We start from the raw sequence: 26,974 nt of genomic DNA, 5'->3' as shown, positions 1-26,974 counted from the left end.
GGTTGAGAGCCCCACCCCTGCAGGCATGTGGGAGGGGCCGGTTGATAGCCCCAACCCTGTGGGCGTGTGGGAGGGGGCGGTCAAGATCCCCGCCCCCTACGGGGCCTATGGGCGGGGCCGGGTGAGAGCCCCGCCCTTGTGGGCATGGGGGAGGGGCCGGTTGAGAGCCCCGCCCCCAGGCCCTGGGCCCTGGGCACTGACCTGTTTTTCTGAGCGGGAAGTCATCTTTGCTGTCGTACATTCCCAGGACCGGGTGGTTGTAGGAGGCCGACACCCCGCTCTGGGGCGGGGAGCTCTGGTCAAGCGAACTGTGCTGTGTTTTCCTGGACGGAAGAGGCAAAGACAGACGGAGGAGTTAGCGAGGGGCGGGAGCCCGCCTGACACGGCAGCCCCGGATCAGCTCCGACCAAGGAGACGGGCCCTGTGTGGGGCCAGGCTGAAATGAGACAAAAGCAAGGTGACCTTGCGAACCAAGACTGGGCAGGGCCTCCGCAGCCGCACCCGGGCCGGGAGGAGCAGTGCCGGCCGTCCTGCCGCTCTCGGCTGCTCCCTGGCCACAGAAGGGCCTGTCCTCGGGCGACGGCCGGCACACGCGCACGGGACCAAAGGCACGGTGGGAGGCAGCTGCGATGGGTGGAGTGCATTCAGAACAGCAGTGGTCCAGTCTGGCGTCCCCCAGGGGGCCTCCCTTCAGCAGACAATACCCAGCGTTCAGCTGCACCTTCAGAGGGATAAAATCCGCCCCATCACCCTGCTTCCTTGGGGACGGTGGGTGGCAGGGACCAACACCTTGTGCCTGGAAGTGGGTCTATGACGTTTACTGCCTCCGACGACCAGCCAGGCACCACTCCACATCCTTTAAAATTTCGAGACAGTATCCGGCTCCAGGAGGAGGCTCTGGCGGGCGGGAGGGGAGTCAGGGCTTGGGAATGGGGAGCCGACGACCCTCGGGAAGACCATCCTCGGCTTCCTGGAAGCACCCACCCGAGGTGTAATGAATTCTGTTGAGTCTTTAAACTGTGTAATCTGCTTAATGACTTGAAACAAATTTGCCAACTTACTTATTTGGAATTTGTTAGACTATTTATTTGAATACACAGTACTCCATACCCATGGCACCTGGTGTTATTTGAATTAAGAACAGGAGCTCTTAAATGCTTACAGGTGTATAATTTAAATATTTGAGAGCAAACTTGTGCAGAGAATGGGCTGATCACAGAGACCCGTCCAATGAGCACAGCCTGGACATCTGGGCTGTGGGGCCCAGCCAGGCTGTGTAGCAGGAAAGAGCTCACATTCCCGGGGACAGCTGCCCCCACACGCCTGTACCTGCATCACGGGGTCACCTCCTCAGGCAGGAAGCCCTCCTTTTAACTTGTGGTTCCACTGTGACAACCCTGGCCTCACCTCGGGGGAACATTCTCTGACAATCTCATTAAAGGTTTGAGGGCAGGTCGCCTGGGTGCTCCCTCCCAGTTAAGCAGCTGCCTTCAGCTCAGGTCATGATCCCGGGGTCCTGGGATCGAGCCCCACATCGGGCTCCCTGCTCCGCGGGAAGCCTGCTTCTCCCTCTCCCTCTACGCGCTGCTCTGCCTACTTGTGCTCTCTATCTCTCTGTCAAATAAATCTTTTTTTTTTCAAGATTTTATTTATTTATTTGACAGAGAGAGAGACAGTGAGAGCAGGAACACAAGCAGGGGGAGTGGGAGAGGGAGAAGCAGGCTTCCCGCCGAGCAGGGAGCCCGATGAGGGACTTGATCCCAGGACCCCGGGATCATGACCTGAGCCGAAGGCAGCCGCCTAACCAACTGAGCCACCCAGGCGCCCCCAAATAAATAAATCTTAAAAAAAAAAAAAAGGTCTGAGGGCAACACTCTCTCTGTACCAAATCACGTCTTCTGAGGTGCCCTTTGGGGAACGCAGCCTTGGCCGGTTTCAAACTTCTCAGTACTAAGTCACAATCTAGGAACGAATTTGCTTTCTCTTTCAAGAGACGCATGGAAAGACCTGTGTGTGCATTTTGTGACCCGGAAGTATGAATAATTATTGGTAGAATATTATTACAAATAATAAGTACTGTTGTTCGACTTTAATTGTACGCTGTTTATAGTGAAGCCAGAAGTTGGAAAAGCTGTATTTGTTCAAGATGTCATAGATTTTCTCCTCGGGCTTGACTGCTGGAGATGTTGTTGGGGTGAAAGCCCTCACTCCCTCCTCAGGCCTTCGGGGACGCAGCATGAGGCCGGCCGCACTGGGCGCAGGGCGCTCCTGCATCGCCCCAGGACACGGGTCTGGGCCGGCGCTCAGACCGCTGCACTGACCCCCCCTGGTGCCGTCACGGCCGAGTCCAGAGACTTCGAGGGAGTGACTCACGTCACCACAGCCCAGCTTCCAGGAACCCTGCAGACCGCGGGACAAGAGCTCATCCCCAGGGGACCCCCGCAGGGCTGAGCGGGCTGCTCCAGGGCAAAGCTGCCGTCACCCCCGCCCCTGGGACCGAGCACGTGTGCCCCAGGCTGCATGCACACCTCACGCTGACCCGCTCTCACCCTCACGGTCTCACACACCCCTGCGGCACCGCACCCCACTGTTACACACACACACCCCACCCCGCACACGGACACGCTCTCACACTCACACGTACCCCACGCTGCACACTGACATGCTCACACTCACACCCCACCCACACTCACACACACTCAGTGCACTCACCCCATGCACAGACCCTCACACACACTCCCACGTGCACACCCACCACACCCACCCCCTTGCACAGGGGAGCAGAACTCGAGGGCAGCTCCTTCCATGAGGCTCAGGCCTGCCCACAAACCAGGTCCCCAGCTCCAGCCCCTCATCACAGCCTGGCGGGAGGCGCTCGGCGGCACGTCTGCCAGCATCTGGGCAGATGGTCGGTGACTCTTGATCTTCAAGCAGCGCTGACGGGGGCAGAGAAACCAGGGCCGCTGCCTTTGCTTTGTCAACCCTCCTTAGGCTACCACGGAGTAAAGCTCCACATGCATCCAGCCACTTCAGCGCTCCACAAGTGACCTTTCCCGCTGTATCAGACTTGCGCAAGTGCCCTAAACAGAAGTGTACTCGCTTAGCCAGTGCCGTCCAACGCACGTAGGATGTGAGTCACAGGTGCAATTTAAATGTTACAGCAGCCCCGTTACAATGAATAAAAATGGTTAAACTGACTTCAGTATGCTCTTTAACCCAATAGAGCCCAATGTGCAATCAATATAAAAATGACCCGTGAAATAGTTCACATCCTTCCCTTCGTGCCAAGGCCCTGCAGTCCAGTGTGTCTGGTGCCCGCAGCGCATCTCAGTCACAGCATCCTCGTCTCTGTGCTCAGAGACACGTGGGGGGGGGGCCACCGCTGCAGGAGGGACAGAGCAGGGTCATCTCCACGGACAGAACCCTGCACCATTCCGCAGGCGAGCCCGGTCCCCCAGCCCAGTTGCCGGCCGGCTTCGTCGCTGGATTCATCGTGCTGACTGCAGAGCTTCATCTGCCTAAGTCCCCGAGCAGGGCTCCGGGTGGCTTCTCTGTCTGAGTGTCACGTGTCTGGGCCTGCGTCTCCTGTGTCCTCTGGCTGGTGGGCGTTCAGGCTGCTTCTGTTCTTTGGCAGGAAATGAATGATGCGGCTATGACCACCAGAACCCAAGTGTATGTGGGCAGAAGTTTTTCTTCCTCTTGGGCAGATACTAGCAGGACAGCGTCATGGGGTCGGGGCACATAAGCCTTTATAAGAAACTGCTGGACTGTTTGCAGGTGGCCGCACCACTCTGCTGCTGAAGTCCACGGGCTCCACACCTTCACCAACGCCGGGTCTGCTAAACGTCAGCCACCCCGATGGGTGTGAGATGGTGCCTCCCTATGGCTGTGATCTGCATTTCTCTGATGGCTAACGATCTTTTCATGGACTGACTGGCTATCGGTAGATCTTATCTTCTGAGGTATTAGTTCAAATCTTTCGCTTGTATTTTTTCAGTAGATCACTTGTCTTTTTATTATTGAGTTGTGGGAGCTCTTTATATATTTTGGATACAAGCACTCTGTCAGCTACAGGCATTGTGAATATTTTCTTCCAGTCTGTGGCTTGCCTTTTTATTTTCTTAATGGTGTCTTTGAAAGAGCAGTTTTTAATTGTCACAAAGTCTATTGTTGGAGTTTTTGGTTTACACTCGATGACTGTGGTGTCCTAAGAACTCTGTCCACCTCTGCCCCCGGGTTGTGAAAACTTCTCCTATATTTTCTCCTAGGAGTTTTAACTTTTGTGTTTGGATTTATATTTGTGCTAATCACTGTGTGTGGAGTGAAGCTAGGGTCAAAGTTCAGTTCTTCCTCCACAAAGACCCAGTTTTCTGACCGAGTACCTGCCATCACACAGCAAGTGAATGTGACAGTCACTCCATGATGTTGGGTTTAGAGTGACTAAACATGACAGCTGCCACATTCAGTGCAAACAAACCTGTCCCCTGGCTGACTTTCCCACTCCAGCCCGTGTGCCCTAAATCCCTCTGAGAGAGCTGAACCCAGGGCAGGTGAGCTGTGTCCGGGTCAGGCCTGACCTCGAGGGCCCTGCTCACCAGGGAGCAGCCACTTCAATCCCCCAATAGCCCAGGATTAAAAGCCACCTGCCCTCCGTATCTCCCCCTTTCCTGCTCCTGGGAGCTCCTCCCTAGAAAGCCCTCCCTCCGTTCTAGCCTCTCTCCTCGGTGCTCCCTTTCTACCCACCCTTCCCCCTGCAGCCTCCAGGACTGGAGGCAAACACACTCTCCTGTCACATTCAACCTGTCACCGCGGCCTCTGTTCCGGCCAGTGGTCTCCTGCCCCAGCCTCCTGCCCGCTCACAGGGGAGCCCGGCATGAACCTTCTTCCATCACTGGGGCCACCATCCAAGAACTCCGACGTGGTCAACCCATGACTCCTGCGCGCCACCACACGAACTCCTGCGGGCTCCCAACCAGCCTGACCTCCCCAGTCGCGTCACGGACTGACCCTCCTCCCAAAGGGCCCCTGGGGCCTCCCTGCCTGCCGACCACCGCTGCTAAATGCTCCCTCCCAGCAGGTCCCAGAGCGCCTCTGCTGTCTTGCCGCCTTCACAGGCCTGTCATCCCAGGTCCCCCCAGTGCCTCCCAGTCTTGAGCCCCTGTGCCCCACTCCTTCTCCTGCTGTCCTCAGTATGAACCCCATGGATACCATCTCAACGGCACCCCAAACTGCTTTCCCTGGGCCATCGCCTGGCTGCCACCCCCCTCAGGGGACGGTGCGGCTCTCCCACAGCAGGCCTGGGTGGCTGGGGCCCCATACGTGGGGACCCCGCGCACTGCTATCGGAGTTTCACGTGGTGGCTGTGGGCTCGTGGCCTCCCTCGTGGCTTCTCACGGCCGCCGCCGCCTCTGTTCTGCGGCGGGAGTCCTGTCACTGCCTGTAGGCGTGCACGCCAACAGCCCGGTGGACAGGAGTGAGCGCAGCTTTCTGGACCAGGCAGTGTATACAGCGTAAGGGCAGCCTTTTCTGCCCTGGAATAAAAGTCCTTTTCGGTTGTACTGATAACGGCGTCATCTACCAGGATACGGGGGATCATCCCAGTGGGATGTGGCGGTGTTGGATTTAGTCAAATAGTTGCCCATTTGGGAGCTTGAGAATAGATAGGTTTTTCCCCAATAAAATGAATAACCATATTTTGATTTATGAGAACAACCCTATGGGTTTTCTGTGAGAAATGAAATTATTCTTGAAAACAGGGGAAAACTGTATTTCAAAGCAAAGCCTGTGAAGCCCCCTTGATCATTGTTTAAAGCCTCGTAATCTGGACCCTCCATTCCACACGTGGCCTGGGCCCTGGCCAGCATCTCTGCAGCGAGCTCGTGCTCACAGGACATCCCTCTGCACGCGGGCACTGTCCCCGACCTTTCTGCAATGGCACACCAGCTTCCTTCAGCTGTTAGCATGAACAAGACTCTCTGGTGGCCTTTGTCCATTATGCAGCTCTGGCAAAGGGTTCCTAGTGTGAAAGTAAAATAGACCACACATGCCAAGGGCTCACCCAGCAGCTAATAAAACACTGCGCAGAAATTCAGTAGGTGCATTCGGACAATTTAGATCAGAGTTACAGTTTAAGTGGCTCCTTTTGTGGCCAAAATATATGGTGAGAGGAGCAATGGGCAGGCACCGGATCCACACGCAGCAGTCCATTCAGCTACAGACGGGCCCCTCTGTCGGGATGACCGCCCCACGCGTTAACCTCCAGACCTCTCCTGCTACCCCGTGTTTGCGGCTGCGCTCACAGAGCTTCTCAGTGCACCCACCACCACCCCTCCCGCTGCCTTGCCGGGCGAAGAAGCAGATGCCGACGATCGCGTGCTGCTCAGGCCCCCACTTACCCATACCAGTAGCGAGGGTCGCTGGAAATGCAGTGGTTGAGGTTCCGGTGGGCCAGCGCCTTCTTTTTATTGAGGACAAACTCTTGCAACTTCATCTTCACTTCTGTGCTGGCCACTGCACCTGGTGCAGAAGGAAGCAGACAGGTGACCGACTGGAGGCTCTGGCCCGGGGGGCAGGGGGAGGCCGCGGAGCTCCGCGCCGGACAGGGAGCAAAGACACACAGACAGGCCAGGGCCTCTAATTCGGGATGTTGCTGATGCCATGAAGGCTTCTCAAAGAAGGGAGAAGGACGGGAGAAGTTTAATAAGAGGGCTTCTTCCCATGAAGATTTTACATAATTGCATTCCATCTAAAATGCAGAAGTAATCAGCATAAAGACTTATTGTTACCTAACACAAAACCACGCAGAGGGAAGTTTAATAATGTTACATAAAAGAACATTCTGAAGTAGGTGCTGGCAGCCTGGTGGTTTCGTTCTCACTAGAGCAAAAGCAGCTGAATCTCAGAGAGGTTTTGTGCGCACCCACCGCCTGCCGGTGAGAGGGATGGAGTGCGCTCCCTCGGCGGGCACCCTGCGATGCTTGTGTACAAGGCAGCGGCCTGCTTTCCACTCGTGTCAGAGGAAGCTTCTGTTCCTTCCAGCTCATCAGCTACTTACTTCGAGCACGTTCACCAGGCTGTACTAAAGGCAGAATCATGTGCTCTGTGGTCTTCTCGTGTGGTGGTTATTCACAGCCCCGTAGAGAAAACAGGCAAGTTTGAGAAACAGATGCACAAAGAAAAGTCCAGACCCACCACTCGATCACAAGGCCCGTGCGCATCTAATTCGTGCTCCTCGGGGCCACGCTGGGACTACACAGCACTCTCGCACCCATCCCTCCACTTGTGAGTAGCAAACATAGTTCCTGTTGTACAGAGTCCAACCAGTATTTTTATTGGTGGAGAAACACTTCAGGAGATGAGCAAAGCACAGTTTACATTTTACAAAACCATGTTCTGACTAGAAGGCACTTCTAGATTATCCTTGTTGTTGTTAGAAGCCGTACTGCCGTGAACATTTATGAGTAGACATCGTTCGTACTGAGGATTTGCTTAGGAAAGATCAACAAAATCAATACATCTAACAAAAGTAACATTAGAGCCCTCAAAGCATCTTCTAACTGCTTTCCAAAATGCCTCATACACTGACCATTATGTGTCAACGACGGGCAAGCACCCTGCATCTTCATGAGTACTCAGGATCACTACCTGACCCCACGTCTCTATCAGTACTCAGGATCACCCTGTGCCTCTGTCCATCAGTACTTGGGATCCCCACCTGATCCCACACCTCCATCAGTACTCAGGATCACCACGTGACCCCAAGCCTCCATCAGTACTCAGGACCATGACCTGACCCTGCATCTCTGTCAGTACTCGGATGACCCCGTGCCTCTGTCCATCAGTACACAGGATCACCACTTGATCCCACACTTCGATCAGTACTTGGGATCGCCACCTGATCCCACACCTCCATCAGTACTCAGGATGATACCGTGCCTCTGTCCATCAGTACTCGGGATCACCATGTGACTCAGTCTTCATCAGTACTGGCGACTGTCACTTGCTGTAAATGGGAAGGGTAGCTGGTATTTCACTGTGGTCCCCGATAACTACCCGAGCAAGCAGTTATCTTTCAGTCTTGTGATACATCTTTATGTCCTTGGTTTATTTTTCTTTCAGAGTCTTCATGTGGTATGTTTGGTGGTGGTGCTGTGGGTCTGTGTGTGTACGTTTTAAATGTTTATCCATTTGAGCTGTATGATTTATAGCGATGAATCTATTGTGAGCCTCCTACATTCTAGGCCTCACATGCTTAAAGTTCACATGAGCACTGTAAGTGGGATCATCAGCCCCATGTGGTCCGGGGGAACCTCAGGGGCGGCACTCAGCGGCAGGGTCAAACCAAAGCAGCTGGCTCCCTGGCCCCAGCTCTCACTTCTCCTCCACTTTTGTGTGCAAGCCTCTGCCTTGGTCTCGTTTCCTTTTACAACTTGGAGGATATTCTAATTTTGTGAGATAATGTGTATGTGTACATAGGTGTGTATGTGCAATGTATATACATGTATGTAAACACACACACACCCGCCCCCGGCTCCTGGCACCGAGCTCCTAAAACCCTTGTAAACTCTTCAGCTGATGTGATGACTGCACTCTTGGGAGGCTCCTGGATGGGGCTGGTCACTGAAAGACCAAGCCATGATTAGAAGCTTGGAATTTTCAGCCCCATCAAGAAGGGAGAGGGTCTGGAAATGGGAGATAATAATTTATCATGAGGAAGCCCCCATAAAGTCCCAACAGGATGGGGTTCAGAGAGCTTTCCGTGTTGGCAAACCCATCCACATACTGCGAAGGTGATGCATGCCAACTGCATGGGGACAGAAACTCTGGCACTCGGGACCTGCCCGGACCTCGTCTGTATGCACCACGTCATCTGGCTGCCCATCTGTGTCCTCTGTCACATCATTTAGTAAGCCAGTACACCTATGTGAGAACTTCCCTGAGTTCTGTGTGCTGTTCTGGCAAATTAAAGGAGCCCAAGGAGGGGGGTGTGGACACGTCTGACCTGCAACCTGGATTTGCAGCTGGTGTCCGAAGCGGGCGGCAGACTCGTGCAACTGAACCCCCACCGTGTCAGGACTGGCTACACGGCAGGACAGCTGGTGGTGGCCAAGCAGCGCTTGGTGGGAGACCCCAAGCGGGCGGCGACCAGCACTGTTGGAAGTGAGGCTTTCCAGGCGAGTGCGGCTCCGTGTACAAGTAAAGGACAAACACAGGAGGAAAGGACCAGGTTTCCCCCAACAAAGGGAGGAAACTGCGTGCTTTCCTCGTTTAAAATTCAAATGCTTGTTTTTACGTAGTCTGCCCTAGTTTCCTTGTTGCGGTTTTTTCCATTTCCTGGAAGCGCTGAGATCGATCTTGCTTTCGCTGGTTCGGTAAATAACCAGTTTTATTTTATCCTTGGTTCTCTGGTGCTGGGTTTTCATTCACTGAACTGCTCGCTGTTGCTAGTTTTTCACGTTCCTCTCTGATACACATGAAATGGGTTTTGGTGTATGAGACTCTACAGATATTTTGACAAATTGCTCATAAATTGTTAGTATCATTAGAGAAACCGTCTCTCCTGCCACTGTTTTCACACCCCCAGTACACGCTGTCATTCACAAACCGACTTTTTGTCTGGCTGTAGGTGTGTCTGCATTCTCGAAGGCAGTGTGCCCCTGCAGTTAGTTACAGAGGGCCTTCTGTGTGTGGTGGGCGGCAGTCAGCACAGACCCCTGGAGAGCGGGTCCTCTGCAGCTGCAGTGGGGCCTGAATGAGCTCATCCAAGGGAAACACACAGAAAGTTCACTAAGCCGATTCCAAAGCACCTTCAGAAGCTTCCATCACGACACATGGGCTTTTGTCCCGGGCCTTCCCAGGGTCCAAGGAAATGACCCCATCGGCGCACATGGGAGGATGGACACAGGCCAGGCCGTGGGAGGTGACCAAAGGCATGAAGTCACACCTGCTTCTGAGCATCGCTGCTCGGTGCCCTCCAAACATAGTGAGTGTCAGACTGAACACCAGTTCAGAACATTCAGAGCCCGTGTGAAAATCACACAGACATGGAGATCTGCGTATAACGTGCCCGGATATGCAGTCACCTGGCATTCCAAACAGCGCATCAGCACCAGAGGACGGCTGGGGAATTCGCCAAGGGTTAACCATGTCAGGACACAGCGTGCCTTGCAACCAGGAGCAAGAGGTGATGGGGGGGGGGGAGGCACTGGGGGGCATGGAAGAGCAGAGGGCAGAGAGGGCCATTTACAGAGGGAAATGCAAATTTGCTAGTAATATCTAAGTGTACCCAGCTGATAAAAGAAACCACAGTGAAATGAGGAGCTTTGGGTTTTTTTCCACTTCTCGGTGCTGCTGGCCTCACAGCGAAGTGATCAGACTGCCTGATGATGAGGAGGGGGTGGGGGAGGAGGAGTAGGAGGAGGAAGACCCAGATGGAGGAGGAGATGGCCCCCTGGTCCTTCACAACTGTGGTTGCAGAAGAGTGGACAATGGGGAGCAGGACAAGAAGCAGAGTGTCTCAGTACGTGGAGTAAGGACGTTCCTGAAAGTTTCCCAGCAAATCAAACCTGGGCATTAGCTGGCCTTACCTTCTCAAAAAACACCTGTCAATGTGGACCCACTTTTCCTCCACGGGAGAGATGCTTGTGAGTCCCCTGCGAGTACTCTAGGGACAGGCTGATCCCAAGGATCGTGCTTCGGGAGCCTCTGACTCTCCCTGCTTCAGCCATACCCCTGGCTGGCATCACAGGCTCCAGAACTCAAAGAAGCGCAAAGAATCAATGCTCCATCCCAGCAGGGAGAGCATGAGATAAATCCCAGGGACAGGCAAGTACAGCAAGACGTGGCAAGGGGCAGCTGCCCCACCTGGAGGGGACACTGGCCCCATCAGCCCTTATACCCTGAGCTGTCACCTGTGTCCTCACAGGAAGAGGTAGGTCGCACGACTGACACGTGGTCCCTCTGCCCGCTCAGGGTGGGAGAAAGCACCTTACAGGCCCTCTTGGATCCAATCAAGACAAGCCCACCTCCCTGAACTCAGGAGGGTTCGTCTGGCATGAATAGACTACAGGGACGCCACGGCACTTCCCTGACATGTCTGGCCAAGACCACATTACAAGAGGGGGCAGATGATGACCTGGTCACAAGGGCGGACCCCCCGTGGCCCTCCCGGCCCCTCCCCCCAGGGGCGGCGGGCATGACTGGGGTACACGTCCTCACACTTGCACACAGGCGTGGCAGAGCAAACCCAAGTAACATGGAGCCACACATACTCAGCTCTGAGTACCGTGGAGGGACCTTCTTTCCTTCGTCATGCTTTACAGGAGAGAATTCAAAGAAGAGCCATCATCCTTCTAGTTGTTTACTCATCTCTCAACGGATTCTGCCCCTTTATGTGTTCTCATCTGCAGGCTATTGCTTATTCTCTTCGTGTATATTGAAATCTTGGCGCTCTTATTAGTATCCTCAGTTCTAACCCGACACGCCTCACAGAGCAGTTCTTCTGACACTTAGGAAATACTGATGGAGTAAAAAAATTGTTTTCTCCTCTCCTTCTTTTTTAAAGTTTGTATTTGAATTCCAGCTAGTTTACATTGTGTTATATCAGTTTCCAGTGCATGGTGATTCCACACTTCCATACATCATCCTGGGCTCATCCAGATCCCTCCACGTTAAACCAGTTACAGAACCAATAAAATACATTTAGTACACAAATACCAAACATCTCTTTTTTTCACTTTTTAAAAAAAATTAATTCAGGCTGAGTATCATTCATTTGACAGGGTTCATAGAGACCTAACTACATGCCAGAGTCTGGTCTGGTTGATGGGGAAAGAGATGTCAATAAAAGAGACAAAGCCCCCTCCACACAGGAGGAGGGATGTAAGGAACAGGCTGGTAAGTACAGACCAGGCGGCACGAGGGGCCGAGCTGATGGCGTGGAGCACCTGCCCAAGTACCCGGGGGCCCAGGCGGAGGAGAAGGTGCTTCTAGACACCACCCATCACGACTGACTCATTTTTCTCCTGCCCCACTAGCCCTTGAGGAAGGCCCAACTTCACAAATGGGACAGAGAATTACTTTCTGGATCAGGTGTTGGATCTTTTAACTCCAGCCCTTTGAGCCATTTTTTTTTTTTTTTTAAAACAAAGTGAATGATGGGGCTGTGCTTGTAAATAGCAGCGAACAGAAATGTCACTGTGTTCGCTCCAGACTGCTCAGAGAACAAAGACTTGCCTTCTATTGGATTCTCCCTTTGAGTCCGTGTGTCTTCGATTCCTAAATGTAGTTAATCTAAGTAAAACTTACCTGACTAAAAAGCATGTGTTCATGCCGAATGAGATGAAATGCCACAAATTCTAAGAATTCACTGTTCCTTAGAGCGCATAGCATTAACTGGTATCAATAAGTAAAAGAAAATTGCAGAATTATTTAAAATTAAAAATACTGTAAATGTTTACAAATGTAACAAAACTTTAATTAAAAATTCAATAGGAAATTCACTTTTAAAAAACCCCAAGAAACTACACAGATGCCTTGCACTGCATTTTCAAATGCTTACAAATGGGAGACGCCCCAGGCCATTTGCATTCCCCCACAAATGCCCTTTTAGCTGGTGCGAACAAGGCCCTCCTTCATGGGTGCGGAGCCCGCCCGCGGCCCCGCTCGCATTAAGAGCCCCCGAGTGGTGTCCACCACAGCGGCCTGCCAGGCCTGCCTCCTCACAAGGCCACACTCAGGGCTGCAAAGCCTACACAAGCGTGCCAAATACCCAAACTGTACACAGTTTATTATTAATAATAAAACCTGACCACCCAAATCCACAAATCGAAAACCACCAGGGCTGCTGCTAGTGACGAGCGTGGAGGGAAGCAGAGAACATTCCAACGCTCCAGCTGGGGCGGGGAAGATGTCTAGTAGGTAGTGAAGAAATTGTTTTTGACATGTAAACAGATCTAAAATGTCTTCTGAAGTCAAATCTTCTCACATTTTGTGAGGCTTAAGTTGTTATTTTTATTGGAAGATTCAGGTAAACTACGAGGAACTAACTTAGCCTGAGCTGCTTTTTAGCAATCTGGAAACCTGGTATTTGTTGGTTAGTTGTGGTACACACCAACTAGCTGATACTTACAGTTTAACTTCCATCCTTTGATAAACAACGACTTCCCTCCTCCAAAGCAAAACACATCAAGTAGGATACACAAGTGAGGCCCAAGCAAAGCACAGGAGACTGGAAAAGGGGTCAGGACCCAAGGCAGGGGCATGGGTGTATGCAGCCCCGCCGTGGCTTTGGCCCCGCAGCCGAAGCTCCTCTCACAGGGCTCTGATAAGGACCGGGTGCCGCCATCTACGGGGCTGGGTTCCAGAACAGAAGGCTGCCTCCAACGGAAGGCCATGGGGCCCTTGTGGTAGCCAGATTCCAACACAGAGCGAGAGGACTCACCTAGATGCACGGTTCTCAACCCCGGCTGCACACCAGAATGATCCATGGAGTTCTAGAAATGACAGTGCTGAAGCCCACCCTCAACTCCAGACCAGTGTACCAGCACATTGGGGGATTTTCCCGACACCACATGCCACCACTCACAGGTGGCCAGCGCCCTGGCCACACCTCGGCCAGGAAGGTCCCTTGACACAAAGGAGTCCACACACACAATACACGCAGTGGTTGGGCCAGCACGGGGCTGTGGACAGAGGAGAGTGTCATCGAGCTGGCAGGCTGGGCGGTGAGCGTGATGCGTGTGACCACCCCATCTGCCCTGTCAGCCCGCCGCTGATACAAGTCTGCACTCAAAGACCAAGGGTGTCTGTTGCCAACCCAAATCTGCAATTTAGTTTTCCCTGATGGCCTTTTATCCTTGTGCCTGGAATCTAGACTGTGGGCGATCACAGCCTGTAAGCTCCCACCTCATCTGACTGGTGTGATATAATGAGGTACACCCCTCAGTTCTAGTAATTACTTTCAAATATCGGTACAAAAATTAGATCTCATGTGGAATAAAAATTCTCCAGATATGCTTTCTACGTTGAAACTCTACCAGACCATTAAAATAAAAATACATTTAAAGCATATTATTTCAAGAGTAAAATACGCTGTAGTAACTAATGATCATAAAAGTTGGTACTTTTATGTATAAAACCAATTACTAAAAACTTACAAATAGTTAAATTGGAAACACAAAGTGAACACGAAAAAAACACATTGGCTGCATACGTTAGGAAAAAACAGCAGCCTTTTTGAAAGAGAATGTGTACGCGAACACATACGATACTGCAGGCACTGTGTCCTGATTCGGGTCTGGAGAAGACCGGTGGGTCAGGCCGCACTGGGAGCAGGGGCCACCAGACCGAGGACACACAGCAGCATGGCGGAAGGTGTGCGTAACACAGAACATCGGCAGGGGGCTCGGGGCCAGAATGTGAACAGAACCACCCAAGCCAAGAAAAAGGGCGACAACACACCACAAAAATGAGGGAGAGGCTTGAACAGGCAGGCACTTGACACGGGACAGGAGAACGTGCTGAGCCTTGCTGGTAATCAGACCATGCGGCTGAAGCCAGCGGGATGAGCGCTCACAGCCAAGCCCGGAGTGGCTGACGGCAACAAGCGTTGGCGGGGATGCGAGCAGTGGGTGCTGCCCTGCGCAGCTGGGACAGTGACTGAGAAACAGCTGGGCCTCACTGTGAAAGGTGGGCCCGTGCATTCCCTAAACTTCAGCTCTAGCCACTTCGCACCTGCCCGTCTGCACCAGGTGACGTGTCCAAGGACACGCGTATTGGCATCACGTGTTACAGCTCTGGTTAGGAAACCCAGGAAACCTACTAAGCGCAGGATGGACCACAGCGGTGTGCCCGTGAGATGGGCAGCAGGCAGCAACCAACATCGGTGAGCTCTTGCTACACAGGACAATGAGGACACACTGCACAAGCGTGACGGTGTGAGAGAAGCAAAACACAAGGGCCTACGTATTAACGAGTCCATTTATATAAACCTCAAAAGCAGGCCAAAGTGCCTTGGGTGTGAAGTGCCAGGGAGGAGTTCCTTGGGGAAGGAGGCAGGGGCAGGGACTGGAGGGCACAGGGGCCCAGATGCTGCTCCTTTCCTGGTCTGGGAGCTTTACTGGGAGGCGAGCTTACAAACAGTTCCCTATATATTGGAGGGCGTGTACTTTTTCTCTATGTATCATACACCAATATGACAGATTCTTAGATAATTTCAAATAACAGACTTTACAGGAATGCTTTAACACACCTCATGCTGTCGTGAGAATGCAGATTAAAATCTAAACAACAGGCTGTTAAGATGGTTTGTCTAGATGGCTAACCATTTTCAGTAGTTGAAGATAACGCATTTCTCAGGTTCACGTGTGTTACCGAAGTAACACACAAGTACGCAAGAACCAGTATTTCTGCTCACAAGCACTGGAAGAGTCAGTCACCCTACAGTCCCCACACCGAAACCCGATGCAGGAGAGAAATGCACGTCTTGGCTTCTATTCAGTATCACCAGGGATCAAACAAGTTCAGCGGAGCACTGAGTCTTGGGTGGAAATGAACAGAGCCTGGGAATGTGCGACCCACTCACTCTCCTGTCTAGGTTCTGGGTGTGTCACTGGAAATAAGCTACCCAAAGAAGGAGGCATGGACGCGCGTGTGGGACAAATGGCTTCAGCCTCAGTCTGCGGGGATGCAGCCCATGTGGAGCACACACCAGGTCTCACAAACCCTGGTCCTTGCTGAGCCCACGGGAGGCGCCCTTGGTGCAGTGGCTAGGCATGCGGCAGGGGGCTGTGGTTCCTCCTCAGGGACTTGGGAAACCGTCCCCTATAATCTTCCAAAGGGAGAACGGCACATAGAATCATCTCCTTTCCTGGAAGATAACAGACCATACTGGTCTTCAGACACCCAAGCACAGCCACTAGAAAAAGCAAACGTTGGAGTCAAGAGAGCAAATGTGAAAATAGGCAGTGGGCCACCGCGTCCCCACTCAGCCCCTGGGCTACGCCACAAGCCAGGCCTGGTTCTTAGGGGCTCACAAAATGCTTGCAAGAGAAAAGAACTTTGAAACCTTTGGGACTGAACTCACAGGTAAAGCCAGTCTGCACCTGTGGAGTATGCTTCCATCAAGCCAAAGGTGGTGCTGCCCACCCCGAATGAGGACACAGATACGGACTCCACGCGGCCGAAGCTGCGGGTGACACGGCGAGCTCCGCCCGGGGGTGGCTCCGCCCGGGGGCCACCGCTTATGGGGCCTGGAGCATGAGGCCCGCGGGAAGAGCCGCCCCGGCGAGGCCCCAGCGCCCACACGGGACCTTGCCTGCACACTTACTCTCTTTGCCTTTCTCCTTGTTCTTGAGCTGCTGCAGCTTCTGCTCCCGGTGCTGCTTCTCCAGGTCCTGCTCCCGGCGGTGCCGTTCCAGCTTCCGCTGGTGCTCCAGCAGCTCCTGCTGATGCTTCATGGCCAGCAGCTCCTGCTGATGCTGCGGGCAGGGAAGGGGGACACAAAGACGGTCAGGGCCTTGCTCCCAGGTGGGGCAGGGCACACACGCGCCAGGCGTCCCCACGCGGTGCTGGCCCGGAGCGAGGTGGCCCTCTGCACAGTCAGCACCTCTGACCCGAGGCCCGCGGCTCTGCCCGTTCCACACACGAAGTACGGCTGCTGACTCTTTAAGTGGTAAAAACGAAAGTAAAAACCACTGAGCTGCTAGGAGAAAATACCCACGAAGATCTGGGTGATCTCCTGAGTTGGGAATGGTTCTTGGAGAGCGACATGGTGGAGCAGGATGTGGCATGGCTGCCTTGGAAAATTGGGGAAACCTCCTCACCAGGTTAGAAGCACATCTGCCCCAGGAGCCAGCAACCCTGTCCCTGGCCATGGGGACACGTCTACACACAGGCCCGGATGAGAAGGGCACGGCGGCTTGCTCGCGACAGCCCGGCTGGACGCGCCCCAGACAGGGGCCAACCGTGCGCCCATTCGCTAGAAACCCACCCAGCAATGAGAGAGAAATACGGATGGGCTGTCAACAAGCACAACGCACATGTTTGCAGCCCCTCCTGGGTGGGCAGCCGTCCTGCTCCCTGGGCAGGGTGGGGGCGGCACTGGCAGCCCAGCAGCCCCGGAACTTTCTAGCAAGGAAATCAAACACACGTGTCCTCCCAGATCCAAGCCATCAAGTGTCTAAGACAGGGACAGGTCAGCACATCCCTCTGGCTGTTCCCAGGGACTATGGTGCCCACCCAGGTGACCAGCCAGGAATGTCAAGGCACGTGGAAGCCAGCAGGCCGGGCCTGGAGCACGACGCTTGGTGACAGAAAGGCAGAGGACGGGGAATGTGCAGTGAGCAGGACTGGGTGGTGGCCGTGCGGGCAGGATGTGCTGTTCTGTAAGGAAGGCACTTTACTCTCAGAACAACATGTTACAACAGAAGGAAACGGACAGGCTCCTGTGAGGAGCAAACCCTGGGGGTTAGAGGTGCAGGCAGGGGTGACCAGGATGGAGTGGGGCCTACAGGACTTTGTCCCCAGCATCGCTGCCCAGGCCCCCGTGATGTGCTGGAGGGTCGGAGGGCAGGGGAGCAGGGAGGCCACGCAGCTTTCTGCTCAACTGTCCCTGTGCCCAAGAAAAGTCGTCAACAAGGAGACATGTGAAGCAGCCCTGGGTGTGAGCGTGTGCGTGAATGTGTGTGATGGAGCCGCCTTCTCCGTGGGCACCGCCCTCACGGTGACGTCTGGCTGCCGCGGGGAGCAGGCACTGTGAATCCCGGGACACCCGGATTCCTGCTGGTCCCTTACCAGCCAGCTCAGTGCTCCTGTGTGTACTGCGCCCGCCCCTGCCAGCTCTGGGGGAGCGGGCACTGGGAGCCCCCGTGCGGCCAGGGAGGAGGGTCCAGGCAGCAGAGAGTGCACAGGTCAAGCATTTTCCCACCAGAGGCCGCAGGGAATGAGGGAGAGGTGCCACCACCAGGGGCCCCGGCCGGCTCCCTGGGCCCATTTCCCACGATGCCATCGCCAGAGCACAGAATTACCCAGTTTCTGTTACCAACCAGAGAAACTTGTAAATTAAGAAACCAGGATTTCAGATTGCTTAGAGCTCTTTTCTGTGAAGATGTAATATGTCACCCACCATGTCTGTGGCTTCTGTGAGGTTCAAATCATATTACACCAAAAATGTTAAAGAAAAAGAACATTATAGAAATTTATAAAATGAAAATTCTCACTCATTCTCCAAAGAAAGCCTACAACCCAGGAGTGGGAGCATGCATGCTGGCCAATAAAAAGGACATTCACCAAAATCTCAGACGAAGCTAGCACTAACAAGTGATGAGCAAAAGGAACAAACCACTGACTTATAAACGCGGACCGTGCAAGCGGGAGCGGGTGCGCGATGCCTGGCCCATGTGCCGGCCTAAGGGCAACGTGCCGGCCAGACCTTCCGGCCATACCCCCCCAAACACTGCTGTGGGAGGCTCTCTGTCCAGCTTCCGCAGACACACCCCAAGGTGGCCCTGGACAGCCAGCCTCCCAGCCTCCCGGCCCTGCTGCTGGGGAAGTGGCCTGATGGCCAAGCCGCACGGGACTCAGAGCCAGGGCGGGACACGTCAGCGGGGTCTGAGCTCAAGCCAGGCCTGTCTGGTCACACACACGGCACAGTTGCAGCAACTGGGTGGTATTTCTCACTGCAGTGGACCCACAAACTGGGCACAAACCCAGCCACGCCCCACCTTCTACAAAGGGGAAAGGGACTCATTTCCAGCCAGAAACACAGGGATAGAAGAGCAGAGGGGCAGGGGTAGCTAGGCCCAAAACCAGTGCAGGAGGGAGGAGGAAGGGGAGAGGTGTGCAGACCCCACACAACAGTGCACCCTTCCCATGGGGGACGCAGTTCACGGAAGGCAGGCGGAGCCCAGCTGTGAGGACGAGGGCTGGCAGCCAATCAGGCCGCGGTGTGTGAGGGCAGGGCTGTGAGGAAGGGGTCCTGCTCAGTGCCCACCCGTGGGGTCCATGGCATGGACACCAACACTTTTCAGAGCTTTCCTACGAAAAAAATCACCGTCCAAACAGGCACCTTACATGAACTGCAGACAGTGAGACTATCAGAAATGAGCCAGTACTTTCCCGGCCGTGGCTTCCGGAGCACTTGCGGGGGCGCTAGGCGAATCCACAGGGCTTGGGAGAAGGGATCCTGCCGGAGGGCCACACAGCTGTGTGCAGAGGTGAAGGCACCCCCCAACCCCGGCTGCAGCAGGCCGCAGACAGCAGCTGGGGGGCTCCTTGGTGTCGGCAATCTCCAGACACGCACAACCCGGAGGGCAGCCCGGTGCGGCTCCGGCCGAGAAACCCACACAACGGTGTTTTGAACAACAGATCTTATAATCAAGTGTGCCCCCTCTCCTGGTATCACCCACACCCCAAAACTGCCCACACACAAGCCCTGGGTTCCCTTCCAACTGCTTGGTACTCATTTAATGTGCAAATGAGGAACAGGCAGAAATTCACTGAATATAGTCTCAAAATATTTACTTTTTAGCCAGAACCTAGAAGGAAAGCAAGATCTTTTCCATTATTATTACAAAACACTGAAATAACCATCACCAGATACTGGTGATTAAAATTCACAGGATGATCGAAATCCCAGAAAAACAATACTGTCATGGAGTTTTCATGAAAGTAGCAATTACAAATTAGGACTTGATTCCCCCAAAAGGCCCCACAGCTACCCTGCAGGTCTCCATCCCGCTGCGTTCGGAGAGGCGCTCTGCGTTATCAGATGAAGGGGGCAGGAACGCGTACGGGAAGCCCCTAAACCAAAGGCCCTGAGAACAAGCCAGACTGTGGCACCTGTCATCCACGGTGTCGCCACACGTCAGGCCCGTCCCCAGATCTTGTGACACAGAGATGCTCTGTGCGCCCAGCTTCTGGGAAATGAGGAAGAGGTATGAGGTCAGGGACGCCCGCTCACTTTCCTGTACCCGCTTCCAGCGTGACAGGCAGCCAGGCCCCCCGGGGGGGTCCTCCATACCCTCCCTCCCCAGGGAAGGGACAAACGTGCCCCACGAGTGCAGCCTTCAGGCTGTGAAAAATAGGACTCGGAGAGATGCTGATAAACGCACATGGTCATTTACAGCCGGTACCTCACTAACAGAGGTGAAGATCAGACTATTCTACGGGCGGGGGAGAAGTGTTGAGAAGGTGTTTTTTTGCAGATTGAAACTATTATGAGCAAATTAAACTAAGATGTGCACCACCTAATTTTTCCAAAGGAAAAAACCAGTAACAACAGATGCCATTACTCTGACCAGAGTTTAATACTGAATTCCTGTTTAAGCCGACATTGAGCTCAGGATAAATAATTAGATCCTGAGAATTCAGTTTCTTTGACTCTGACTTTGGAGTTTAACGATCACACTGAAGTGGAAACCCAAACAGATTTTTACTTTTAAAGGTGAACTGAGGGCGCCTGGGTGGCTCAGTTGGTTAGGCGACTGCCTTCAGCTCAGGTCATGATCCTGGAGTCCCGGGATCGAGTCCCGCATCGGGCTCCCTGCTCAGCGGGGAGTCTGCTTCTCCCTCTGACCCTCTTCCCTCTCTTGCTATCTGTCTTTCATTCTCTCTCTCTCAAATAAATAAATAAAAATCTTAAAAAAAAAGGGTGAACTGAAACAGAGCCCTGCTCCACCGAAGAACAGAATGGCGACAAGTCCTCACGCGGCACTTCGGCCGAGGAGAGGGTGCCTCTGGGGCCCAGCGAGCCGGCTCCTGATCGGCCCAGAGCATTGCTCTCCTCACGGCCGGTGACAACAACCGGCCCACGCGGTGGTAAGCCAGCCTCCAGGAAAGTGTGTCAACACCACCTAAGCCCATTAGCGTGGGCACTGCTCACAGTGCTGCTCAAAATCCAACCTCCCTGGCCCCGCGGTTCTGCGAAATACTTAATACCAACACCGGGGCCGTTTATGAAGCCACGTTCCCTGGGCCCCAAAGTGCCCTGCGTCACAGGCATGCTCTGCAGCAGCCCATCAGGGTGACCGTGGGCCACGCAGGCACCAGAGTGGGGGGACAGGCCCAGGGCCACAGCCTGCTCAGGGTCCCAAGGACGTCACATAGCCACACACTCAGGGAGTGTGGAATTAGGCCCCAGGAATTAGCAGTGGGCTTCTTTTTAAAGTCGAGGGTACCTTCCTGATTTTAAATGTACATGGAGACTCCTGTGGCCAATGTGAAAAGCAGCACAATAAGGAAAACTATCCCAACCCGACCTCTCAAAAGATATGGATCGATGTCTAGGGGTCCCGTCAGCCCAGTCACACCACTAAATCCTGGCTTCAGACAAAAACCAACCAACTAGCCAACCAACCATGAGCGTTTTCCCATCTCCCTGATGTTAACTGGCCTCCACAGAAATATCCTTGAGCTGGACTTTAACCACTCAGGGTCCAACATGCTTTGTGCCAGTCTGTCCCTACCGTTGATGCTAGGCCCACAGAAATGATGCGTCCCAGGGCCCGCGGTGAAGGGGGCACGTGGGGACCCACCAGCCAGCCTCAGCTGCGCGCCTGCTCCCGGGGCCCATTCCCTGGCGTTCCGCACGGCCCCCGACCGCTGAAGACAGCTGCCTCCCAGTTCTGTTTCTCTTCCTCCTTCGCCGGCAGCCCGGGCTGGGGGGATGGCATACCTAAACCCAGGACAATGGGCCAGGAGGAAGGAAGAGCTGACCAGGCTTCACAGACGGCTGGCTGGTGCCCAGGGCAGGGACCCCCGTTCTCACGTCCGCACGAGGCCAACGTGGGCCTGTACTTCTCCCTAAGCACGTCCCCCCGGCCTTCCTCACAGACAGATGCTTTTGAAAGGAAGGGGACAGCGAGGTTGCCTGTCCCCAAGGCCTGGTATCTGCCATCACGAAACAGAAGGAGAGACAGACGGACACGAGTAATTGCCCTTGTCATCTACTTCCCCGTGTAACTTGGAAAAGGTTAAGTCAAAAATGAAACACAGACTTTAAGTGCATTCTTCAACACTGTAAAGGCCTGGCACGCTCAGTGCTCAGAGGAGCCCGCTGTGAAGTGCCGGACCGTAGGTGTGAGCCCATTTCCCTCTAGAACCGGAACCGGAGGCTCCGCAAGCTACAGTGCGGGAAGCATGTCCTCTGACTTTGGTCAAGATGCTCTGGGGGCTTCTCACACAGCCTCCCGCTCACTTTCTGGGCGAGCACAGGCCAGGCCCAGTGACCCCCATCGGCCAGAACACAAGGTTTATCGAGAGGAACATAAATGGGGAGTCTCCTCGCAACGTGGGCGCTGGCTGCTGGCCTCCAGAAACACGTGCTGTTTGGCCGTGGGTTTTATTGAGCATTTGGGACTGAGGCGTTGTTCCCCACGGGGTCCTCAGAAATGGGGCCCTTTCCATCTTTAGCTCACTGGGTTTCCTGGTTCAAATCAAAAGGGTGCGTTCAGTAAGTTCAAAACCATTCTCCCGTCTTGCCTTGTGGCACCACCAGCAGTGGGGTCCAGAGCTCCCACCCACAGCTGGACACTCAGATGTCACAGAGACAACCAGTGTCAGCCCGCGGCACGACAGTCCCCACGAGGAAGGTGTGCATCCTAAGGGCCCAGCCCCGGGGCCCAGGCCAGGTGCGCCGTGGGGGAAGGAGGAGCCAGGAGGAGAAGGGGGCGCAGGGGCGGAGGGGGGGCACCGAGGGCAGGGCCGGTGCAAGCCTGGCTGGCCTGCACACCTTCCACCCTCACCCATCAGGTCTCCGTTGCTAGAACTCTAGGCTCTCTGTCAAGGCTTGGCCTCAGAAGCACCTCGTCCTGAGACCTGTGTCTGGTCCCACTGGTGGCAATCCTGGCTCCTTCCCGTCCACGGCTTCCTCCCCTCCCCCCTCCCCAGAGTCACTTCCCGTGAGGGCTCCAGGCTGTGTAAAGCCTCCACCTGTGACTGACCCCCTGCCCCCTTTGCTGCTGCAGACTGGCATCCTAGGCCATGGCAGGCGAGGGAGCCTGGGAGGGTCACAGACCCGATCCAAGGCAGCGTGTTGAGAAGCAAGAGACCAGAGAGGGGAGCCGATGAGAGCACGCTGCAAGTCTCTTCTGCGCAGCACGGGACAAGTTTTCTCTGTAGCGCGTAAAGTTCTCCCATGCCACCTTTGGGAATACACAGAAAGTTCCGCTACACTCTAGAAGGCACGATGACAGGTGATGCCTGCTAGTGTTACGGGCCACAAATGCCTGGTAGCAAAGGAAAAGCCGGGCCCAGCCTGGAGCTGGAATGTCGTCAAGAGCCCTCGGGGCAGCGGGTCAAGCAAGGCCATCCACCTGCCTGTAATGACCGCCTAGAAACCGAAGCGGCTGGTTTAGAAGCGGTTCCTTCCGTCAGCACACTGACCGGGTGCAGGCAGGTTCAGGGATGACGCAGGACTTTGGGTAGCACACAGGGTGAGCTTTCCCAGGAACCCGGCTTGCAACAACCCATTAACCATTGCCTCAGGTGACCTGGAACCCAGGGGTCTGGGGCAATGTCTCTTCAGCCACCTGGGACAGGTATTAATGAGAGTAAACATCACGCCTGGGCTCCCAGGGCCATAAAGCCAGGTCTCCTTTCAATGTGATCGCTCTCCCTGCAAGGAGAAGACTCACGCTCTCAACTAAATGGCTCTTAGGACTCTCTCCTACCCGTGGAAACAGCACAATTCACACTCACAGATTTCATATCTACATACACACACGCATAAAAGTTCGGCCTTGCGAGTAAAAAAGGACAAGCAAATTCAAACAGTGTGGGGATGATTTTTATTTTTCACCTATTAGACTGGAAATACCCTTTGAGGCTGGGGATCGAGAGGCCTCTGAATGCATCTTTAGAGGAAGCACAGGTGTCCCCCCCTTCCTTTTGCGTTACATCACTTTGCTTTTAAGAAAGACCTACATTAGTACCTATTTTCAAAAGAAACCTGAAGAGGATTTTCACCTTTATGAGAAAAGGTGAAAAGAACACGTATGTGGAAAGCATCGGTTCTGCAGCGAGCCGTCCCGGGGGCAGCGGCACCCACCCCTCCGCCAGCTCCTTCCCGGGAGCCTCTCTTGGCATGTTGGCGTCCAGCCGCCGAGCTCTGAGCTGTGTCTGGGAGCGTCTGGGCTTCATCTCCATTGATTTTGTGCATCTGTTAGCAAGTTGTGTCCTGAGTACCCGAAAAGCCTAAGAGAGGTGATTTTCTAGACCTGGGAACACTCAAAAAGGTTTCCATGTAAATTAGTGGTGATTGCTTCCTTGCTTTACACCGTTTTGGCTCTCAAAAGTTTTCATCGTATAGCTATGTATCAGGCATGCTCCAGGTGTGTGCTGGGGGGGCCGGGGGTTCAGCCCTACACGGGGCATTACTAATACTCATGAGACCCTCTCAACACACGTTTGCATTCTCCCTCTTCACACCCTTCCCAGGGGCATTAAGGCCAAAATGCAGGAGAGAAGCTTCCAGAAGCATGGAGTGCCACTAGCAGCTGTCCATTTCCAAGACCTACCACAAGCTGGCCCTGGGTACCCTTGAGCCCAGACCACTTGGAAAGCAGAAAAATGACTCCACCCGGGATAGGGGGGTCCCAGCCAACACCTCCTTCCATCTGTCACCCAGGCTGTCCTCAGGCCGGGGACGGGGTTTGCATCCCCCACAGTGCTTGCGGCTCGCCCCGCCCTGCCCTGTTCTGTCTGTTGGAGGTTTGGACGCAGTTCACGGCTCCAGCTCACTCTGCCTTTCTTATTAGAAATGCAACAGAATGACTGATGGTTAAATCAGAGGTCAGTTACTTCTGAGTTCATATTTAACCATCAGTTTACTTATCAAGATCCAACCCCAAAGGTCCCTATTCTTAGAAAAGCCCAAGGACAGATTGCCGCTCACTCGCCTGAACACCTGCAAACGTTAGGGAATTAAATGGAGCTCATTTTATTTAAAAAAAAAAATTTTTTTTTTACGATTTTATTTATTTATTTGACAGAGAGAGAGACAGCGAGAGAGGGAACACAAGCAGAGGGAGTGGGAGAGGCAGGCTTCCCACTGAGCTGGGAGCCTGACGCGGGGCTCAATCCCAGGACCCTGGGATCACGACCTGAGCCGAAGGCAGACGCTTAAGGACTGAGCCACCCAGGCGCCCCTGGAGCTCATTTTATTTCTCTACCTCAGCGGCATTATCCGACATGTGGTACGTAATATTCCTACAAAGACAGGGTGGTCTTGACTTTTATCCATTTGACTGGTTTTCATTCGAGAACTTTATGTATATATGTAAATCAGCTATGTAACTAAGAAGACTGTCTGAGTTTGGGGGTCCCCAGTTCCATTGTGGGGCTGGCCACGGGGAAGGACAGTGGCGAGGAGCCCCGGCCCCAGACACTTGTGTCCTACCCTTGTGCCCAGGTGCCCGCTAGGAAGCCCATCAGGTGTGCATATGCGGGGTCCGAAAGCAGAGCCACGGGGCACCGACCTCGCCTGCTGGTAACATGGCCTATTTTAGGTACCTTGCCAGCGGCACACAACCCTGAATACCCAGACGCTCGACACTGATCGTTAGTTCCAGACAAACATCTTACGGTGCTACTAATAGGAGGCGCCTAGAAGAGTCCCATTCATGGGCTAGGAGGGTGGCTCCCAGGCTGGGGGCAGCGGGGGTCAGTGTTTCTGTTTGGGGAGATGAGCAAGTTCTGGGGATGGACGGTGCCGACAGCTGCAGGACAGTATGAGCATCCTCAACGCCACGGACTGCAACGCAAAGGTGCAAGAGTGGTGAATTTTATGGACTGTATATTCTCCTGTAACACAAAAGTGAGCCGGGTTTACCGAGCTGCCATGTAACTTGGCAATCCCAAAACCAGGTATCTCCCCAGAAGAACTCAACGCAGATGCTCCAACAGAAGCGCGTGCACAGACGTTCACAGCAACACGACTCACATCCACCCGAAAGCGCCAACAGCCCGACTGTCCATCCACTGACGGATGGATGGATACACAGACTGCGGAACAGACACGCCGAGTATCATTCAGCCTTAACAAGGACGCACTGAAGCAGCTACAACACAGACGAGCTCTGAGAGTCTTGCGCTGAGTGAAAGAAGCCGACATAGCCACACGCGGCGTGACTCCGTGCACGTGGCCCGACCAGAGCCGGTGAACTCAGACCCAGAAAGGACATCAGTGTGGCCAGGGCCAGGGGGACGGGGAGTACCTGCCTAATGAACGCAGGGTTTCTTCTGGGGGTGGTGAAAATATTTTGGAACTATATCGTGGTGATGGTCGTACAATATTGTAAATGTACTAAACTATACACCTCAAAATGGTAAATCATAAATTTTGTGTTATGTGAACTTTACCACAATAAAAAAAGGAATGAGGAAAAAAATAAGTATTTTCCATAAAAGAGAAGGAAAAAACCTGAACAGATGTTTCGTATGGGGAAACGTCCTTCTCCCCACTGGCATGCCGTGGCCTGCTCTGCTCTCGGACGCGCTCACGGAGCCCGGACAGAAGCACTGGGGCAGTTCATGGGAATGAAGCACAGAAAGGCAGAGCCTCGGTCCCCGTTACGCGCTCCATCCTGCCTGACCAGCATCAGGAGAGCATCCTGAATTGGCAAGGAAGTGAGGCGCCATTTCAACCATTTAGAAAAACCCGTGGTTCACGTAGATACCTACTTGATTACAAACAGAATGAATAGCCAAATGACAGCATCAGATGGACACTGAAATAGTGCCCTTAACTTATAGAGAATACTCATATACCAAAAAGAAACAGCACGACAATAGAAAAACAGCAAAGAAAATGATAATTAGTAGCAAAAAATGAAAAAAGTCAGTAAACATATAGAAATATGGCTGCCCACAATCAAGGAAACACACACAGGATGTGAGACAGGTTGGAAACTGAACGTGGAGAAGTGCCAGCAATGCGTGAGACTGTGGGGTGAGTTGTGGCCCCGTGCCCCCGGGG

At 53.8% G+C, this 26,974-nt stretch overlaps 1 protein-coding gene across 3 annotated transcripts in view; it reads right to left on the bottom strand.

Moving 5' to 3' along the window:
* The window catches only part of HDAC4 (histone deacetylase 4), a 276,416-nt gene that overhangs the window by 81,979 nt on the left and 167,463 nt on the right, over nucleotides 1-26,974 (bottom strand). For all 3 annotated transcript variants that reach the window (XM_035006743.1, XM_035006742.1, XM_035006744.1), the window contains 3 exons: nucleotides 16,328-16,478; nucleotides 6,396-6,516; nucleotides 202-323 (listed from right to left, as the gene is read on the bottom strand). In XM_035006743.1, coding sequence (XP_034862634.1) covers nucleotides 202-323; nucleotides 6,396-6,516; nucleotides 16,328-16,478 — 394 coding nt within the window. The remainder of the gene's footprint in view (nucleotides 1-201; nucleotides 324-6,395; nucleotides 6,517-16,327; nucleotides 16,479-26,974) is intronic.

This window comes from Mirounga leonina, unplaced genomic scaffold (genome assembly GCF_011800145.1).
Source record: "Mirounga leonina isolate KUSES-001 unplaced genomic scaffold, KU_Mleo_1.0 Mir_151, whole genome shotgun sequence".
In the NCBI taxonomy this organism is placed as follows: Eukaryota; Metazoa; Chordata; class Mammalia; order Carnivora; family Phocidae; genus Mirounga; species Mirounga leonina.
Note: the sequence above shows the minus strand (reverse complement) of the source record. Positions and strands in the feature narration are given on the sequence as shown.